This window comes from Mercenaria mercenaria, chromosome 2, assembly GCF_021730395.1.
Source record: "Mercenaria mercenaria strain notata chromosome 2, MADL_Memer_1, whole genome shotgun sequence".
Taxonomy (NCBI): domain Eukaryota; kingdom Metazoa; phylum Mollusca; class Bivalvia; order Venerida; family Veneridae; genus Mercenaria; species Mercenaria mercenaria.
The window spans coordinates 4,997,511-5,011,780 of NC_069362.1; the positions used below are offsets into that span (position 1 = coordinate 4,997,511).

The 14,270-nt window shown below is 33.8% G+C and overlaps 2 protein-coding genes across 2 annotated transcripts in view; one reads left to right on the forward strand and one right to left on the reverse strand.

Annotated features, from left to right (window-relative positions):
• Window positions 1-1,513, forward strand: part of LOC128550210 (sodium-coupled monocarboxylate transporter 2-like) — a 33,181-nt gene extending 31,668 nt beyond the window's left edge. Inside the window, exon 15 of the mRNA XM_053528746.1 lies at window positions 593-1,513. Within this exon, the coding sequence (XP_053384721.1) occupies window positions 593-760 (168 nt within the window). The 3' untranslated portion in view covers window positions 761-1,513. The remainder of the gene's footprint in view (window positions 1-592) is intronic.
• Window positions 1,514-7,070: 5,557 nt separating this feature from the next.
• LOC123544216 (uncharacterized) lies at window positions 7,071-12,823 on the reverse strand. Its single transcript, XM_045330278.2, has 9 exons — window positions 12,671-12,823; window positions 12,387-12,478; window positions 11,601-11,703; window positions 11,346-11,451; window positions 10,713-10,826; window positions 9,975-10,082; window positions 9,524-9,609; window positions 9,077-9,152; window positions 7,071-7,264 (listed from the first exon to the last, which is right to left on the reverse strand). The coding sequence occupies exons 1-9, from the start codon at window positions 12,721-12,723 to the stop codon at window positions 7,160-7,162; spliced, it is 843 nt and encodes a 280-aa protein (XP_045186213.2). The 5' UTR covers window positions 12,724-12,823; the 3' UTR covers window positions 7,071-7,159.
• Window positions 12,824-14,270: the final 1,447 nt, after the last annotated feature.

Genomic DNA, 14,270 nt, shown 5'->3' on the forward strand with positions numbered 1-14,270 from the left:
GTTATTACAGTTTTATTAATGTTGTATGTCTTAGTCCATTCTTAAATCAACCAATTAATTTGTAAGTCCATATTAACAACAACAATATTAGCTCTAGCCTATATTCTTCAATTTTACAACAGACGTTTCCAAAATATTACTTGAAATAAACATTCTTTTATAAAGCAAACTGCGGTCAGTGCATTTACATACATGTATAGTTACATAAAAAATTTTTATAATTGTTGAATACTGTTTTTCTATGCCAATGACACGGCTAATGCTATTGTATATTATATACTCCAGAGAAGTAACTTAAGAATACATTCTGTAATACCTACATTTTCAATCTTGATATGTATATTTCTTCTTCAATACAATTAAATTCACAGCCCCCTCACCCAGAATTTAACATCCGCCTCCAACCGTTAAAACCAGATTACTCGTTATATAAAATTACGCATGTACAAAATACGTTTTGGTTTGGCTAGCGATGTAAGCAAACGTTGTCCCCGTCACGATTCACGCTTATACTCCGTCACATTCATTAGCTTTACATGTTTAGGTAAATGAGGTTCAGTATTGCGTCTCAGTGTTACGTTTGCTTCTTCAGGATACGGAGCGAGAATTTGATGATTCTATAGAGAAAAGAAGAGAACGTATCGCAAGTCTCCATTTAGACGAGGAAATCCAGCCCTATATTATAAATGGGAAAACTAAGCAAGTCAATGGACATGACAATGTTGGATATGTAGGACCGGCGTACAATACACAGCTGTAAAACATTGCAATTTAGAACAACAGAGATGGCATAAATTAGTCCCCATACATACCAGATCACCTTGTGGTTGTGTTCATCTTTGTCCATTCTGGAAAATACTGTTAACATTTACTACTTTTTTGTGTTTACTTACATCAGCACCAAATTTGGTGATCATTGTAAAACTTGTTACCTGCTCAAAGTAGTTAATCTTGTCAGGATAGACTCTTATTTGAAATCTGATATTTTCACCCTTAAAACGACAGACAGAGGCCCGCGTCTCGTACTATTATTCAGCTCGTTCAATTAATGCAACTCTGAATCTACACTTATTTTGATGTCTTCTATATGGGCAATGAATCAACAGCGTGAATTATTGTACTTAACGCATTTTATATACATGACAAAGATAGACGCACTGGCGAAATCAACAAAAACGTTCGTGGATATGCAAATTACACAATACTGTGTGTTAGCTGTTGACTTCCATATTGTTCATGCATTTAAAGTTTATTTTAATCAGAAATACACAAACTAGTAACTGCATTCTTATTTCATATTTGGTAGACAAGAAGCAATGAAATTACTGCAACAAAATGAAAACATTTATATTTAAATAAATATTTAACTGCTCTTACACTCTGGGATTTACAAACCATATCTTGAATACTTTTTTTTTTGGATACAGCATATATATATTTTGTTTTTGATTTCGGTTGTATTTTATATTAATCAGATATATATCCATGTATACATAAATAATTACACATCAGTGATCTTGTCTGTCTCTTTTTTTTCGCACATCCCGACGAACTGTTTGATATGTTTGTCCTTTTTATGTCCTATGAATGTTTTTCCTTTCATGAGATATATTTCTCTCGGTAAATGGTATAGGGTCTCGCAATACAAACTGATTTTTTCAGCATCGAAATTCGGCTACCCGACGACGACGCGCCAAACTTAAAATTAATTAAATTTACAGTAATCCAAGTATAGTGCTAAAATCGTGGAAGCTGTGTATTGTTTTCGTCTGCTTAGACTAAAGTTTTATCCATATTTTGACGTGATATTCTACACTACAGAATTGTTATCATGTAGTTAGTGAAAATAATTTCTTTAATGTAACTTCTTACTTTCAAAAATAAAGGCGCAAAGCATAATTAAATTAGAATTACTAAAACAGGTATATAATGTGAATCAGAGTTCGTCACCGGTCCACCTCCTAAGTGGATGACGAGGCGGATGGCGAATTGTTTTGTGCCACATTGTTTAGATTCAAACTTTAATTTAATCATACTGAATTTGTACATACCACAACGTGAGCAGTATTATCATGTAAATGAAAGTATATATACGAGGGGTGTTCAATAAATATCCGGAAAAGTTCTCTCATTTCTTTATTCCTGGTCTCATTTCGCTGAAATTTGAACATATGACGGATATAAACATAATTAATGCAAATATTTAAATTACAGATTTCAGAACATGCATAATATTTATTTATTCTTCAAAAGCGGCCCAACGTCATTAAGGCGCTGTAATATCACAAACAATTAATCAGTACAACTCGTGATTACCACTGGTTCAATGTTTATCGCCATTATATGCATTTCTACACCTTCCTAAGAATAACTAAATATTGTTCATATGATATTCCTGTCGTATTGATGAAATGGGACACCCAGCTTTGATGCCGTATAAAGGAGCTCTTTAATTGAACGTTATTTTTCATGTCTGTACCACAAGACGTCAGCGATATTCTCCTGACCATTTTTAAACGTCCCGTTCCACTATTAAATTTTTTTTCATTCAGGGCATTGCCATTAAACATTTAGCAGTATAGCATTTGTCTTTTTCCTTGATTATCGATTCAAAACACAAAACGTTATTTCAGGACTCCATTCAACACTGACTTTCAAGCGATGACTAACGCAGTATGCCTGTCAAACATTTTAATGATGTCACATTTATAATTTGACGTTATTGGCGTAACGCTTACATTTCATATTTATATTCGCTCAATTTAAGAAAAGGTAGCTTGAAAAATACGCCAGTGGCAAGTAATGTAGTGTAGAAAAGGAGACAAAATTGGGCCGGATGACGCCAAATGACGTTGCCGTGGGGACTAGTATTTACTTATTATTTATCCGAAGAAAAACAAATTTTGACACAGTACTCCGTAATCTATATTATTTAGCAGTTTCATTCATTTTTGATGATACATAAAGAAATGAGAGCACAATTCCGGGTATTTATTGAACACCCCTCGTACAAACGCTTTCAAAAAGAAAGTAACATTAAGCGATTTAAAGTCGAGTTAATAATAAATCTGTGAAAATGGGAATATTTCTTCTCAATGGGACTTCTCCCAGGTTAAATCCAATTCAAAATTTTGGTCAAATTGTCACTTTCTAAAACAATGGAATATGAGCTACAGTTCTGTGATGACATCTAAGAAGTACGTAATATTATGTTGATTTGTTAGTTAAAGACTTTGTAAATTCACCTGTTTAAAAGGGGCCAAGTGGATTCCAGTTTCCTACGTGAAAATTGCAAGAACTGTTTTGAGATCATGGTTTAGGAACTGTTTAAAGATCTTATAAAACATACTGTGCTCCTGGGTTCTTGACGCAACTTTGCTTAAATTTTATGACGTAAACATCGACTCATTCAACAGTATGTGCCAAGCTATTTAAAAAAAAATCTAAAATGAAAAAGGCGGTCTTGTAGCTATTTACTAAATTAGTCTTGCAGATAAAAATGGAGAAGTGGTAGTCTACGCTTAGAAACAGCTACCTACTAGCAGAAGCGCAACATGAAAAGCAATGCTTATACCACACACACATTTATAAAGAACAGGAACATAAAGTATTAATAGGAACGATATACATAGAAGGCAAGTAAGAGCTCATTTATAAATCATGTCAGCAACTGGAACAAACAGTACAGGTGCACAGTACAGGCGCAGCTCTCTCCGCTTCAGGTATTCTATGAACCAATACCTTTACGAAGTTTAAAAAAAAGTGATTGTTTTAAAATTTAGGCATGTTCATATTTTTTACGAAGTTCACCTTTTTCTATTCTTTATACATTCTTAGAAAATTTCATAAATTTACAAACTTCTGATATGTTTCTTTGTTTTCTTTGCGAATGTATCAAAGTTTCTTCATAAATTTACGCAGTGAAGCTTCTTAGTTTTTTCTAATGTTTGCAATAATAAGGCACATTTAATCATTAATGTTTGTAATACATCACGTAGTCCTTAAAGTTATATACATTTCACAGGACGATGTGCATTGTGTCGTTACGTTCAAACCTTAAACTACTCCAACAAACGCCGTTAATGGATGTTTGTTTTTCCAGAGACCTAAAACCTCAGAACTATGTGATTATGTATCAATTTAAACAAACTGAATCTGGGTGAAAAAATAACAACAAGTGATCACAGAGTGATCTTGGCGCCCACCATTGAGTCATTTTTGAATGTTCCAAATTTCAAGACGAGATCACAATCCTAAAAGTAGGTAACTATGTCAGAATCCAGGTCATCACAGTCCGTGGATCCAGTGACCTCTAATACCAATTGGTAATTTTGGCTCTATACCAGGTACTTACATACCAAATATCAAAGAGATTGGTCAATATATGAATGTGCTATGAGCAAAGCACAAATATGTCACTAGGTCAAAATCAAGGTCAAAGTTCATTTCGGTACACAAAACTGTGCATGTGGTCCAAATTTGAAAGCTGTAGCTTGAGAAATGTGAAAGTAGGTCATTAGATAAATTTCAAGATCAAACTTCATTTCGGTACACAAAACTATGCATGTGCTTCAAATTTGAAGCCTGTAGCTTGAGAAATGTGAAAGTAGGAAACTAGGTAAAAATCAAGGTCAAATTTCAATTCAGAACACAAAACTATGCATGTGGTCCAAATTTGAAGCCTGTAGCTTGAGAAATGTGAAAGTAGGTCACAAGGTCAATCTCAAGGTCAAAGTTAATTTCGGTACACAAAACTATGCATGTGGTCCAAATTTGAAGGCTGTAGCTTGAGAAATGTGAAAGTAGGTCACTAGGTCAAAATCAAGGTCAAATTTTATTTCAGAACACAAAACTATGCATGTGGTCCAAATTTGAAGCCTGTACCTTCAAAAATGTGAAAGGTCACTAGGTCAATGTCAATGTCAAAGTTTATTTCGGTACACAAACCTATGCATGTGGTCCAAATTTGAAGGCTGTAGCTACAGATAACTAGGTCAAGATCAAGGTCAACTCATGTCAAGGTTCATCTAGCCACTCAAAACTATACATGTGGTCCAAATTTGAATGTTGTAGGTTAAAAACAAAAAAGTAGGTCACTAGATCAAAATAAGTGACCTTGACCCTAAACAAGAGAGATGACACCATTAATGACTCAGTTATATGCATTTTTTTTCTTATTACGGAAACAGAGAATGCACATATAATTACTTATATTATATTTAACTAATAATTAAACCTATACCCTAAACAAGAGATATGACACCATTAATGAGTTATATGCATTTTTTTTTCCTATTATGATAACAAAGAATGCACATATAATTACTTATATTATAACTAATAATTAAACCAGAAATTTGAGTGCTAAACAAATTAATCATCAATCTGCTAGGGTAGTCCATTCCTTGCTGAGGTGTAATAGGAAAATAATTAACAACTTGAATCATTATCTCATTAATGTCTGCAGACTTTATGACCCTTCTACAGGTAAGGCCATAAAAAACTAATTAACTACTTGGAGGGCCACTGGATATAAAATTATATTAGAAATCAAAATAAACAAAGGGCCATAACTCACTAAAAATTGTTGAACCAGTCTGATTTTCAGGGGGACACAACTAGGGTACCAATACATCATTCTGACAAAGTTTGGTCAAAATCCCCCAGTAGTTTCTGAGGAGATGCGATAACGAGAAATTGTTAACGGAAGGACGGAAGGACGACGGACCACGGACGCAGAGTGATTTGAATAGTCCACCATCTGATGATGGTGGGCTAAACAGACTGAATGCGAACGGGAAAAAAAACTGTCGACATAAGACATAATAGCTGTAATTTCAATAAGAGTGAAATGCTAATTTTTATGCATTTATACGGGTATAAACCACATCCATGGATGAATCTCACTAGCGTTTGGACAAATGTGATGGAGAAATCATCGTTTCGTGTTTAGTCGTATGCAATACGTATATTGTCGTTTACTACGTTTTAACGTTTAACGATTTTAAAAAAGTAGTAATACCTAGCCCTTAATACCCGACAGTGGGACTGAGTGGGTTTCAAAGTTGGTCTCAAGCGCTATAAATACACCCAGTTGCTTGTAGTTACAATCTGATTTTTAAAATCATTTAAGTTAAACGTTTATAGCTGTTAACTGGTAGAACAGCTGACAGTAGTATAATTGATGGTAGTACAAGCTGTTAACTGGTTAGAACAGCTGACAGTAGTATAACTGATGGTAGTACAAGCTGTTAACTGGTAGAACAGCTGACAGTAGTATAACTGATGGTAGTACAAGCTGTTAACTGTAGTAGAACAGCTGACAGTAGTATAATTGATGGTAGTACAAGCTGTTAACTGGTAGAACAGCTGACAGTAGTATAATTGATGGTAGTACAAGCTGTTAACTGGTAGAACAGCTGACAGTAGTATAATTGATGGTAGTACAGCTGTTAACTGGTAGAACAGCTGACAGTAGTATAATTGATGGAAGTACAAGCTGTTAACTGGTAGAACAGCTGACAGTAGTATAATTGATGGTAGTACAAGCTGTTAACTGGTAGAACAGCTGACAGTAGTATAATTGATGGTAGTACAAGCTGTTAACTGGTAGAACAGCTGACAGTAGTATAATTGATGGTAGTACAAGCTGTTAACTGGTAGAAACAGCTGACAGTAGTATAATTGATGGTAGTACAAGCTGTTAACTGTTACTACCTTTGATACTGCTGGTACTGGGGGTTGAGCTTGGGCGGGGGGGCATAACTGGCGTGGGCCGGGGGGCAGGGGTTGAGCTTGGGGAGGCATAACTGGCGTGGGCCGGGGGGCAGGGGTTGAGCTAGGGGAGGCATAACTGGCATGGGCCGGGGGGCAGGGGTTGAGCTAGGGGGGAGGCATAACTGGCGTGGGCCGGGGGGCAGGGGTTGAGCTTGGGGAGGCATAACTGGCGTGGGCCGGGGGCAGGGGTTGAGATAGCTGAGACAGGATTACATATAGGCGTACTAAAATTCCGTATTATCAAAATATGCTACTACTTCATTTCTTGAATCAATTAATAACACAAGACAAACTTCTGAGCAAAGAGACATATTTAATATTTATGTCTATTCTTTTTTGCGCCCAATTCGTTATAAATAATCTAATATCTTAATAATATTCATTAATCGATCTTCCTCTGAAGAAGCTTTTTGCTGATGTCTTCTCTACTCAAACTGCTGTTTTCATACTGTGGCTTTTCAATCCAGACTTTCTGGCATGGTATGTTCTACAATTATGAAAAGATAAAACATAAGAATTGTTTCTAAGAAATTTTGTTTGCACATTTATGTCCAGTTTTAATGCAAAGCCAGTCATTTTCTAATGGCAAATGCCTTCAAATGTTACATTAAATGTTTCTGGGTTTTTTTTAAATTGAATTTTGAATTACATTTTTTCCTCCAAGTTTGGTATGTTAGTGAAAACTATTACATTATAAAAAAGAACATAATACGAACAAGAAATATCTTTAAAAATGTTGGTCGGCGAATTGTAATAAGGAAAGAAGTTTATGAATTTTTCATCTAACATTCATCTTTCATCTAACATTTTTCAAATTGCAAAACTAAACACCGCACTTTAACAATTTACATTTGTAGATGGTTCTCTTTTAATTTTTCGCAAAGGTTTCATAGGGCTGCAATTTTGTTTCGTTTATCCTTAGACGAATAATTACAGCAGTAGTTTGATGAAGATTCATGAAGCGGTTCATGAGAAAAGGTCATTAAACGTGTTTATATTTTAGCTAAATTGGTCCCTATCCCATTTGTAACAAAATAGCAGGAGACCTTACGATATTGTTACACATCGAGTTTGATAAAAATCCATTACATTTTAGTGGTTAATGCGAAGAAAGGCATATCTACTTTTAGCTATAGTGGTCCCTAATAGGGCCCAAGTTCCTATATAAATAAATTTGGAAGAGGACCGTATAATGATACTCCAGACCAAGTATGACAAAGATCCACCAAGATGTTCATGAGACGCTGTATAAAGGCATTTCTAGTTTTAGCTCTAGCAGCCCCTAAAAGGGGTTAAATGTCCCAGCTGAACAAAGTTGGCTGCGGGCCTAATAAAGATGCTACAAATCAAGTTTGATTAGAATACATGAGAAAAAATCAACTAAAGGATTATTTTATTTATTATTTTTATTTATTTCTAAAATAGGCCAACTGATCCCGCTTTAACAAATGCAGAATCTTTGGACAATGACGTCACACCTATAAAAAAGTGAAGGTCAAGCAAAACATACAATTGTAATTATTTCAGTATTTCTGTTTCATAAGCAAGTTTCACTGTAGTCATATCACATAGATAAACTGTATGCAGCGTGCCTTTATTTCAGTGTAATGAGATTCAGTCATTATATAGCATATATATAATAAAACAGATTTCAACTGAGTTCAATATTTGCATACCATACTAAAGAAAAATATTCATACATAATAAATCAGTTAAATGATTTATAACAAATATATCATAGCAAACAAGTACTCATTTTAATATGCAATCTGAATAAGTCACAAACGCAGAAACCTTTTCATATACAGACGACAATTGTAACAAGGAAAATCTTTTAAAAAGCACTTCTCTACATAAAAGACTCTTATCACACCCTTATTCATGTGATACGCAGACCGTATTCAGCTCTTTCTTTAATTTGTTATATGTTGGTATTTGAACAGGTTTTTATCATATTTATTAAACTTACTTATCATTTTGAGATATATCAATATTCTTGCTAAATATACTGAGCCAAAGTTAGCTTTAAAACTGTGAACAGCGTCGTTTAGGATAAACGCTTTGTCTACATTTCACTCAGCGTAGCACAATCAACAGAGTGAAAGAAATTGCCACTCTCGTCCAATCAGGCAGAGTGTTGCATAAATCTTCCATTTTGATAAATTATCTATAATGCGTTATCAAGTAGTTTGATTTGCAAACTGAAGTCACGTGGCATAGGTAACGAAAACGAATTTAGACGGCGTCGCCGAAAAATACTGGAAAGATTTGAAGTTGAAATCAGTTACAAGGAGCATACCTGAGCTTGAGTGAACTTGTATGAACGGCTTGTCTGACTGTATAGTTGCTGTGAAAGTTTGTCTATATCTGTATCACTGTAAATATACAGGATTTGTTTGTGCATGACATAAGCTGAGGTAAGAATTACTGCTGAGCATTGTGGTCAAGCTAACATCAACCTAACTATAAATTATGGAATAAGGAACGAGGGCTTTAAAGTATTATTCCTAAAAGTGAAGAGTTCCATTTTGTGGTTTTGGCTACATTTAATACCCATATAACGTATTATTTGTGGCATGTCTGAATGCCAACAAAATAATGAAGACTGGCCTGTACCTGTAGTTGTGAACTTGGTATAAGACTACAATAAAAATTATCTTTTCCTTAAGTAAATTTCACATAACCTATTAGCGCCGTCTTTAAAAACGACATCATTTAACAATTTATAGGAATCCTGATAATTCACCTTATATACTGTTTGTTATTGCTCATCATAGTTTGGATGGCTTCTGTCAACATCTCAAGTATATCGACTTCAACGTCTTTCGAAATCTGCAGAACAAAAGCATTTCAGACTATAGAATTATCATCGGCATCGATATTTCTGCTGCGAAATATTTGGTGGCTGTATAAGTACATTTCGTTATGTCACGTCGGCATGCACGCGGTTTAGGTAGCACATTTCATTTTGTCGTCAAAATTTCGTTACGACTCGTGATGCGAGCGCGAGGTCGACAAAATGGTGCACACAAAGCAACGGGGCATAATGAAATGTCTTAAATCAGCCACCGTAGAAACAGTTTTTATCAGATAATCATCAGTATAAGTAATATATACTTTGTTATTTTGATATGAATTGATAAGAGCAAGCATGGCAACACATATTCATATTAAATAAGAAAGACATATGATCCTACCTTCTGTATTTTTTCTCTGTATTTGATTTCATCAAGGAATTTTGTTTCAAACTCAATATGATGATTTCCGTGAATGGCCATCCATTTGTCAAACATAATTTCCATATCCTGAAAAAGTTAAACAAATAACTTATCAAAATCATACTGGACCAGCGTTTGAATCGTAGATATGGTGTCGGCCGATGAAACAGAGATATGCGAGAGATGCTTGGTCGAATCTTACTGAATTTACACCATGCCTCTTTAGCGATTGTGCTGTACACTAGCTACTATCTTTCTGTAGCATTCTACACTATTCTTTAAATAAACATAAAACTTTAAACTAAAACAGTTAATCCGCCGTTTATCTTCAAAATCACTGGGGAAAAAACATGTTCAAAATTTAGCATACTTTAAAAACAAAGTGTTTTTATGACAAAATTAAGATAAAAAATACCAAAATTGCACAAATTGTATTTATTTCACCACGTCAAGTCACAAAAATACACATAAAAGATGTCTCTTTAAATAAGGAGTGAATACCATGTATAAAAAGAGCTATACTTAGTTTTTACTAGAAAATTGTTAAATATCACATGAATATTGATTAAATGTTCTTTTTAGATTGGGGACGACAAGACTGTGTTGTTGTTTTTTTCAGCATGATGCTATATCATTACTTTCGAGATAAAATTATAGTTCGTAAAGATTTCTATTAGTGAAATACGGTATTTTAAAGGCAGCATAACTGACTTTTACCTTAATAGCAGCGGTTCTGATTTTCAGTTCATCTTGGTTGTATTTCAATGACGATCTCTGTGTCTCTAATATCAACCTGTATTTCTCAGTCTTATCCTTTGACTTCCAACATTTCTGCAAGTATTTTTGAAATTATAATTACTTAACAAAAAGCTTGTACGCTTGTCATTAACGTAATAATTCGGATTTCAGATGAAGTTAGCGAGACAGTATTCTTACATATATCTATATATGGCAAGACTTAAAAGAGTATACATAAATACTTAATTCATTTATTTAAATTCAGACCATCGAAAATAAAAGTAAGAAGTATGTTTTTGAGTGACGTATATTTTTGAAACATGGTTCTAAACACCAGTTTTGCGCAGTCAAATGTTGATGTAAAATAGTACGAATTGATATTTTTCGTCACACCCATATAAAAGTCTGAATGATATTGATTTATGGCATTTTATATTTAACAGACGTCGTTTTAATGCAAGACTTGGTGCAGTTTGAGAATTTTTATGTATAAAATGCTTGGAGTTCTAATATGTAATTGAGCCACCTGGTAATTTTACATATATGTATATGTACAGGACTGCAACAATAAGTACTAAATGAATTTGTAAAGGAACAAATAAATAAATTTACCATTCTAGCTTCTCTCAGTGCTACCAGGGCTATTTCATGTTTCTTTATTAACTTAACCAATGTCCGCTTGCGCCCCCTCAACTCAGTGCGTGCCTCAGATGAAAACCTTTTCATAAAAAAAATGAAATATACCAACTGCAATTATTCATCAATTACTGTTGCTATAGAAATGAATTTATTTCATGACAATGTAATTACTAATTAGTAAGAAAATGAATCGGTTTAAGAAAGAGATATCGTAGGAATAATTCTTACAGTGTATATTTAAATTCGTCAGAGGCAAGGGTGACGTAACCTGGTCTGGATCTCTTGAGTACAGAGTTTCTCAAAGAACGAAGGAAGCTTGTGAATCTATTGCCTAGAGAAATAGGTAGAAAAGAGAAAAGGACATATAGAGACATAGTGAGGAATGAGACCAATTCAAGAGAAAATGGAGACATTGGAGCGAGTTCAAAAAGCCACAGAAGAAAGAAAAAGAATGTTATGACATGGAAATAAGAAACTATGCAGATTTCTTTGAAAGGAAACGAAGAGCATATATAGACACGACTAGGGAAAGCAGTAACAAATTACGAAACGGGTATGTATCAGTCCTAATTGTTCTCCGTAAGTAGAACACAACTTCTCCACAAGAAGGATGAATGACTTCAGACAGGTTGCATTCAAACACAGAAAATATTCGCCAAACCCATGATTGAACTCTCAGCCTTTCTATTTAGTTTAGTTTAATAATATTTTATTGCAACTATTACAGACATGAATGAAAACAATACATATGTATACATATATATATATATAGTGCAAATGGGTCGGGCTACAAGTTTTAACAACATTAGCGACAGCCCTCCCCAAAACGTCACAATTTCACATATATATCTGTTCCGATACTTGTCTTGCAATTATTGTACTATTGTCACTGGGTTTACCGGGCGAGAAAGGGGTAAATATAAAAAGCGATTGAAGAATAAAATGGAATATTCTTTTATTCTCAGTCAGTCTATATCTATTTATCCACTAAATAAAACACATTTGAATACATACCATGTCTGCTTGGGTAGTACTCAAAATCTGATGTTGTGATTACACTTGGAACATATCCAGTGACGGCGGAAAACTTTGCAAGGTTGGAAAATCTGAAAAAAAGTAAGCTACTATGAAGATATATTTTTCATTCTATACAGTTTTCTTACATATTTTAAGGTTTATTTGTAAACTGTATGCATTTAAATGCATGCAAATATCTGCAGCCATTTTACGTACTTAAATAAAATAAAACACACATCGATATAATTAATAACTGAATAAACTAAATCAACTGCATTTACATTCCCATATCTTTTGTCAGTGTAGACACTCTTGGAATCAAAATTGTCTCCATGTCTCGAATAAATCGCTAAAATGTCGCTTGAAATTCTTGTATGTGGATACTCTCACTTATTGATGCTAATGTCAATGAAACGTCGCTTAGAAACAACGTCAACGTCGAGTGAAAATAACGTTTTAAGTCTCGGCAAACGCGACTTGGGCGTACATAATGAAATCCTTTTGAAGTGAATGTTCTGATTACGTCTGTATGCTGTAAACACATATATTGTTAGATAAAAATACTGAAAAATTCGCATGATAAAGTTACGTTCATATTTAAAGAAAATTGTTATTGTAAACTTACATTAAAATCAACGTGATTTCGTGACTACGGTCATCGTACTGGCGTCATGACGTTTGGACTTAACAATAATAATAATAATAACTTTATTTAAAGAAGGTAACACATAAAGATATATAACAGTGTTAGAACATATTAAACACCTTAAATCTCAATATGGCCTTCTGTAATATTAATAAAACAGTTCAACACACAAAAAAATAGATAAAAACTGATTATACAATTATAATATAAGACAGAATTTGAATGATTAACATCCAAATTTGAAAGCTGTAGCTTGAGAAATGTGAAAGTAGGTCATTAGATCAATTTCAAGATCAAACTTCATTTCGGTACACAAAACTATGCAAGTGCTTCAAATTTGAAGCCTGTAGCTTGAGAAATGTGAAAGTAGGAAACTAGGTAAAAATCAAGGTCAAATTTCAATTCAGAACACAAAACTATGCATGTGGTCCAAATTTGAAGCCTGTAGCTTGAGAAATGTGAAAGTAGGTCACAAGGTCAATCTCAAGGTCAAAGTTAATTTCGGTACACAAAACTATGCATGTGGTCCAAATTTGAAGGCTGTAGCTTGAGAAATGTGAAAGTAGGTCACTAGGTCAAAATCAAGGTCAAATTTTATTTCAGAACACAAAACTATGCATGTGGTCCAAATTTGAAGCCTGTACCTTCAAAAATGTGAAAGGTCACTAGGTCAATGTCAATGTCAAAGTTTATTTCGGTACACAAACCTATGCATGTGGTCCAAATTTGAAGGCTGTAGCTACAGATAACTAGGTCAAGATCAAGGTCAACTCATGTCAAGGTTCATCTAGCCACTCAAAACTATACATGTGGTCCAAATTTGAATGTTGTAGGTTAAAAACAAAAAAGTAGGTCACTAGATCAAAATAAGTGACCTTGACCCTAAACAAGAGAGATGACACCATTAATGACTCAGTTATATGCATTTTTTTTCTTATTACGGAAACAGAGAATGCACATATAATTACTTATATTATATTTAACTAATAATTAAACCTATACCCTAAACAAGAGATATGACACCATTAATGAGTTATATGCATTTTTTTTTCCTATTATGATAACAAAGAATGCACATATAATTACTTATATTATAACTAATAATTAAACCCAGAAATTTGAGTGCTAAACAAATTAATCATCAATCTGCTAGGGTAGTCCATTCCTTGCTGAGGTGTAATAGGAAAATAATTAACAACTTGAATCATTATCTCATTAATGTCTGCAGACTTTAT

What these genes read in the sequence shown, in the direction of transcription:
- LOC123544216 (XM_045330278.2), bottom strand. Translation starts at nt 12,723, where the DNA reads ATGGAGACAATTTTGATTCCAAGAGTGTCTACACTGACAAAAGATATG. An exon ending in CTGACAAAAGATATGGGAAT is followed by an intron (nt 12,479 to 12,670) that starts GTAAATGCAGTT and finishes ACTTTTTTTCAG; the next exon opens with ATTTTCCAACCTTGCAAAGT. An exon ending in CACTGAGAGAAGCTAGAATG is followed by an intron (nt 10,827 to 11,345) that starts GTAAATTTATTT and finishes AAATACTTGCAG; the next exon opens with AAATGTTGGAAGTCAAAGGA.